This window comes from Penaeus chinensis, chromosome 10, assembly GCF_019202785.1.
Source record: "Penaeus chinensis breed Huanghai No. 1 chromosome 10, ASM1920278v2, whole genome shotgun sequence".
Lineage (NCBI taxonomy): Eukaryota > Metazoa > Arthropoda > Malacostraca > Decapoda > Penaeidae > Penaeus > Penaeus chinensis.
In genome coordinates, this window is record NC_061828.1 from 37,036,384 (window position 1) to 37,043,507 (window position 7,124).

Sequence of the window (7,124 nt, forward strand, 5' to 3'; positions counted from 1 at the left end):
AGAATGTAAGAAAGGTGTAATCATTCTCTGTTATGTAGAAATCAGAAGGTTAATAGACAGAGTTGCTAAAAAATACATCAACATTATATCAAAAGTTGGCATAACCAAAAGTTAGTAAAATCATTAATAAAAAAAAGTTTCGATAGAGATTTTCGGTGTGTATAAAGATAATCTGAAAGAAAATTTCACTGTCTACAAGAAGAAGAAAAAAAAGAGAAGAAAAAAAAGGAAGAGAGCCAAATGTTGTCTCCGGTTTCTCAAATTCCTCCCTAAGTTGACCGTGAACCTACCAAGTCCTGCCTTCTCCACCCACTAGTGCAGCCCAGCCTGTGGTGCCTTACTCCATACGCCCACACCTACACTGCCGTTCGGTCTACCTACTTTGTCGCTCTCTAAATTCTTCCAAAGTTCGTTCTCACGGGGGGGAGGGGGTGAGAAACCGCTCTTTGGGGGAAAGTCAAAGCAAAAAATAACCCCGGCACGGAGTTTTCTTCCATACCGTTGTCCCCTCAAGGATAATATCATATATATAAATATATATATGTATATAAATATATATATATAATATATATATATATAATATATATAATATATATATATAATATATATGTATATGTATGTATGTATGCATATATATACGTACACAAATATACACACTTTTGTGTAAATATGTACGTTTGTACATACACACATACGTACATGCATACATACACATACATACATACATATATATATATATATATATATATATATATATACATATACATATACATATACATATATAAATATAAATATAAATATATATATATATATATATATATATATATATATATATATATATATATATATATATATATGTACATGCATATACATACATACATACATACATACATATATATATATATATATATATATATGTATATATATATATATATATATATATATATATATATATATATATATATATATATGTATATATATATATATATATATATATATATATATATATATATATATATATATATATATATAAGAAAAAAAGACTATATGAGCAGATTATTTATCTCATCCGCTAGAAAAGAATTTAAAGAGGCAACACACAGAGAGCTGATTCGCCCGTGGGCTGAGCCGCGAGAGACGGGCGGGGGATCGCAAGCGACACCAGCTGTTCTCTATGGGCAGGCAGGCAGGTAGATGATGGAGGGACAGGGGGTGGGAGGGTGGAGGGGGGACCTTATGGTGCAGGTGGGGGGGCGTGGAGGGAGGGTGGGAGGGTTTAAGGAAGGACACACATAACACAGGCTGTGCTTACAGTGGTTGGAGCAGCCACTGGGTGACCAAGCTGCTCCCGTGTGAACCAATCACCGGGCAGTGGCTGGAAGCGAGAGACTCTGAGGCGGTTGTTAGCAGTCGGGCGTGTGCTACGCGCTAACCTGACCAAGACTTTAGTGTCATGCCGGGTAAAGGAGCAGTGACAGTAAGAGAGTCAAGCAGAAATCAAACACAATATCATGCATTCTACAGACTTATTATTTTAAAAATATTCTTATACATAGGCCAATATTTTGTATCAGTAAAAGGACTGAAATACACAGGCAAATTGTACATATACTTGATACCCAGACCAATGTTGAAAAGCACTAAAAGCTAGCAAATATAATAATGTTGAACAGAATCATAGGATTACATAACAGACAAAAAGATGAGAGCAGTCCAACAAAAACTGATGCCTGACAGAGCAATGTGTACTGAATAAGCCCGGGCAGGGCCTTAGTGACCCTGGCTACAGAAAGGAAGCATTACAGAGGTACATCAACATAACCCATACCTAGTTACCATCACATCAAGTTGGACGTGAGCATGGTACAGTAGTGCTACAATAGTACTGGGAATGCTGAGGGAGTACACGGAGACGCCACCACTCTATGGCACTCACCGGCTTTCACCACCCGACCCCACCTACGCCCTCGCAAAAGGAAGCTAAGCCCGCCCGCTACGCCTACCATGTCTTTTGCACATGCATATTTATTTGCAATGACCATTTGCAAAGCGAGACTATCACAGAAATGTGTGGTGGTGGGCGTGGCTTGGGCGTACCGTGGGCGTGGTGAGAGCGCGACGTGGGTTTTCGGGGGGGGAGGGGGAGGGGACTTTATAATGATTACTCTTGACACACCTCAGACAATCCTCTGTTGCACAAGCCCTGCCTGGCCCCTCTCACCCTCTAGGACGCCCCCCCCCTCCCCCGACCTGCCGCTGCCACTCCTGCTGCTGCTGCCGGTCGCTCTTTGCGTCACCACCACCGTCTCCCTCAGGACTCCGGCAGCAGCAGGAGTAGTGTGTGTGTAGGGGACGCAGGGTGGTAAGGGGGAGGGAGGGGGGTTCTGGGGTGGTGTTAGGGAGGGTGAGGCAGGGAGGGGGTCGGGGCGCGGTGTGGTCTCCGTGCATCACATATCACAAACACCGTGTTGAGCTGAGCACCATGCAGGCGTCATACCCCGGTTACCAGCGGACATGCAGCAAGTCTGCTCTGCAGTGTCGTTTAAAAGCAAAAAAGACTTGGAGTCTTGTTAAAATTGACAACATTATGTCTCATATATTTCGTAAAAGGTAAAATCATTAATTCTAAAACTTCTAAAACAGGTACAATAACAAGAAAACTACAGTGACAGATACATGTGCTACGTCAATTATCTAAAATCAAAATTATAGGCCAGTTAGTAAGTTACGCTGTGCCCTAGAGGACACTGGTAGATGTTAGTAGTGGCGTGACTAGAGTCCACTAGATGCTGGTCGTTGTTGTCTTGCTCGCTCACTGGCGCTGAGCGAGGAGAGCGCAAGGAAGTAGACCTACAGAGGCGGGAGACTTGCTCGTCAGCCGGTACGCACATGCACACACTTTTATGAAGTTTTCAGCTTCTTGTACGGCTGCTCGCCCCCCTGAGCCAGCGAGTAGTTGGTGTTACTGGACAAAGCGGTGTACTGGGGAAGGATGGAGGAGGCGGGGTACTGGGGCATCATGAGTGAGGGGCTCATGAGCGGCATACCACCACCCAGGCCTCCCAGACTCGCCGTCGCCACACCCCCCAAAGCAGGGGCCATTCCCGCAGCCATGCCGCCGAGGCCATGGCCCATCGTCGGCAGCCCCATGCCCGCCATGGTGTGCGTCATGCCCGGGACCATCAACTGCTGGGCTGTGCTCACATAGGGTGACACGCCCATGCTGGCTAAGGGTGCTGCCGCGACACCGCCGTAACTAAGGCCGGGCAGGTGCCCCGCAGTCAGCCCTGGGGGAACCATGCCGTGGGTGGCGAGAGCTGTGGGCCCCATGATGGTTGGGGCTGAGGTGGGCGGCTTGAACTGAGGGCGTAGGCCCTTGCTGAGCGCATAGCCTGTGTATGAGAACACATTGACTGGCTGTTGCGGCGGCAGGGGCGCTGGCGAGGCACCTGCTGTCTCTCCTGCCACGGAGGACGAGGAGGAGGTGGAGGAAGTGGTCGAGGTGGTGGTGGTACCGGAAGGAGGGCTAGAGAAGATGGCTTTGCCAGTGGTTTGGGAGTTAATGGTGGTAGTGGTGGAAGTGGATGAGGAAGAGGATGAGGGAGTGGGTTGCGCGGAGGAAGCGGCAGCGTGGTTGTTAGCGGCGGTGGTGTCTTGGGTGTCGGCCTGGCCCCCCACCCCCGCCAGGGTGACACTCCCGCCATACTCACATGACACTGGCACAAAGCTCTGCCCTCCCAGCTGCTGCATCAGGGCTTGCTGGTACGCTGCGTTCCCCGTCGGTTGGTACACCGGCACGCCCGACTTGTCTCCGGCGGGGCGCTTGTAGGGCACGCCCATTCCAGGGAAAGCCTGCAACACAGAAAACATTAAGCATACAGAAGGCAAATCGTGCCGCTGTTCCCCGGGCTCCATTTCGCCTGGGGCGGGTGCTGGCAGAGGGTATGGTAGTGGAGGGGAGGGAGGGTGCTAAACGCAGGTGTAGGCTCACGGCCACGGATCATGGCCACCAATTATGGCCGTCACTCGCAAGGTAGGCAGGGTTGATTTCACATGCACAAGTGTGTGCAATAAATGATGATGATGCAAGAAGTACTAATATCATCGTTCACTGTATTAGTGACCACACAATATACAACTGAGATGTTCTTATAATTATCATCACAGGAAGACGATCCACAAGCTAGCTCGTCTTAACTCTGTGAGGGGGGAAATAAATATATTATAACAATCTGTGACGAGTAGAACGAGAACGAGAGCGAGAGCGAGAGCGAGAGAGAGAGAGAGAGAGAGAGAGAGAGAGAGAGAGAGAGAGAGAGAGAGAGAGAGAGAGAGAGAGAGAGAGAGAGAGAGAGAGAGAGAGAGAGAAGGCAGGCCATGATCACGCATCTCCGTGAACCTACACCAGTCAAGTCTCTCACCAAACTATCAATCAAAAATCTAATTTGGCACGTCACAAAACTGTAATTGTGGTAAGAGCACATATATATATGTATATGTGTATATATATATATATATATATATATATATATATATATATATATATATATATGTTTATTTGATAGAAATCATGGAACAGGTAACCACAAAAAACGTGAAGAGAGTTAGGTCACTTGTCCTCCGGTTTCATGATCTTTTAGTCTAACTCAATCAAGACAAAAACGTGTTCTTCCCTGCAGTGATTAAGGCTAAGATCCTACGTAAGGTCAAGGGATAACACCACTTAGAATACTTAATATACTTTAATTTCACTTTTATTTTTGAAAGGAAATCATAAAAAAAAAAAAAATGGCAAACGGATCTCAACTTGTGTCGGTGGACTGCCGTTTCCCCCTTTTAGGTTTTGCGTTGATGGTCGAAAGGAAATGCTGATTAGCAACAAATCTATCAGCAAAATGAATGACATCAAATTCAATAGATTTAGAGTAATTTGCATAAAATGACAACATTTCCTTCAGACTAAATGGCAAAGGGGAGGAAACAATCGCCCAGACACAGGGATATCCTGTTCTCATGGAAAGGGACATATTACGATTCTCTCATTAACATTTGTGTATCGAAGGGGCAAGGCCACAAGCCTGTCCCTGAGAGAAGAATAAACGACAAAAAAAAAGGGAGAGAAGGAGAGGCAGAAATTATCCAAGGGCCGCGTGAACAGGACGGTTCCGCGACGCCTCTGTGACACATACTGAGAACAGGATAGTTTGAGAACAGGATGACCACAGGCACGGCTCGACTCGCTGCCTTCGCTTGTGCCACCACGATGGCGGGGTGGGGGTGGGGATGATGTTTGGGGGGGTGGAAGGGGGAGGCTCGCTAAGTATGGCCTGGAGAGTGTGGTCGTCAATCCAAAAAAGGACGTCATTTGGATTTTTTTTCTCTCTCTTACTATCAGCCTTCAAGCCTGGGAATAGAGTCTCGGGGACAAGAATGACGTCTGCTTTGTACTGATGTCACCTATACTGACTGAAGTCCATTCTGGATGACTCCACACCCACTTCTAACTGTTCCTCTGACGTTGCTTAACAACAAGACGCACTTGGGAAGGGAGAGAGGGGAGAGGGAGGGGGGAAGAGAGAGGGAAAACGTGCGTTGGGAGAGAGGCAAAGAGAGGGAGTCTTAGGGAGTCAAAAACCATCAAGTTATACGCTGGAGTGTGTGGTGGTAAAATCAAGGCAGCGAGTCTTGCCATGAGACTTAAGTGGAATAATAATAATAATAATGATAATAATAATGATAATAATAATAATAATGACAATAAATAGTAATAAACATAATGATACTAGCAATTATTATGACATCAACAGTAATGACAATAATCAAAAAATAGTAATGAAAAAAATAACAACAACTGATATAGTTATAATAATAAGATTCAAGAAAGAGCCACTTTGCAAGATCAAGGTCGTTTTTCTTGCAATAGCTGGTCTTGGGAGCTTGAATAGCCTTGCCTGCAATATAGACACTTCAAGAGATCTAGAGTGCCTTCGAGATGACTAAACAAGAAATGATGATTGATTAAAGCATTTTGCTCGTCAAAGGGAGGGAAGGGGGAGCGATAGGGTGTTGAAGGGGGGGGGGTGCAGGAGGGAGGAGGGGGGAGAGTTGGCAGAGAGGAGAGAAGAGAGAATTTTGGGAAAGGGGGAGACAGAGGTGAGGGGGGAGAGTAGAGATGGTGGGGAAGAGGGGGAGAAGAGATGGTGGGGAAGGGGGAGAGTAGAGATGTTGGGGAAGGGGGAGAAGAGATGGTGGGGAAGGGGGAGAGTAGAGATGTTGGGGAAGAGGGAGAGAACAGATGGTGGGGAAGAGGGAGAGAACAGATGGTGGGGAAGAGGGAGAGAACAGATGGTGGGGAAGAGGGAGAGAACAGATGGTGGGGAAGAGGTAGAGGGGTTATCCAAGAGCAAAACTTATCAGATACATTGAACTTATCTAGGAATGTGCGGGGATAGCGCGCGGAAGAATGGGGGGTGAGGGAGGGAAGGGGAAGGAAAGAGGGGGGAAAATAAAGGAAAAGTTTAAAAGAATGAGAATATGTGAGAAAAAAAATAGAGTAAGACAGAGATAAAAGAAAGAGCAAAAGGAGGAGGAAGGGAAGGGGGGAAGAAGCTGAAGAAATAAAGAATAAAAGAATAAACACCCACAGGAAAGAGTGGGTTCAGGGGAAGGGGCAGAAGGGCAGGGGGGGGGGGCAGGGAGGGGGCTGGTAATTCAGGATAAAAGGGGGGAGGGGGGTTGTAGGAGGGAAGGTCAAATCATCGAAATCATAATAAAAAAAGTGTTATTATAAATAGGATAATGGCGAGAAATATAACGCGTGTAATATCTGGTGAGGAGACATAGCTTTGCAGGACTACACTGTTGGCCTACAGCAGAAGCAAGACTGTGTGTGAAGCTCGGGTGAGGGAGGGTGAGGGAGGGTGAGGGAGGGTGAGGGAGGGTGAGGGAGGGTGAGGGAGGGTGAGGGAGGGTGAGGGAAGGGTATAAAGGGATGGAGGAGGGGCACGGAATACGGGCGAGTGGGAGGGGGTGTAAAAGGATGAGTGGAAGGGGGGAATGGGGTGAGGGAGAGAGGGAGGGTCTGAGGTGTAGAGGCAAAGGGAGAGGCAAAGGGAGAGGCAAGG

At 46.6% G+C, this 7,124-nt stretch overlaps 1 protein-coding gene across 6 annotated transcripts in view; it reads right to left on the minus strand.

The window, feature by feature from the left end:
* Positions 1 to 1,509: 1,509 nt before the first annotated feature.
* LOC125029633 (muscleblind-like protein 1) overlaps positions 1,510 to 7,124 on the minus strand; it is a 54,843-nt gene continuing 49,228 nt past the window's right edge. For all 6 annotated transcript variants that reach the window (XM_047619622.1, XM_047619623.1, XM_047619625.1 and 3 more), the window contains one exon: positions 1,510 to 3,852. In XM_047619622.1, coding sequence (XP_047475578.1) covers positions 2,902 to 3,852 — 951 coding nt within the window. In that variant the 3' untranslated portion in view covers positions 1,510 to 2,901. The remainder of the gene's footprint in view (positions 3,853 to 7,124) is intronic.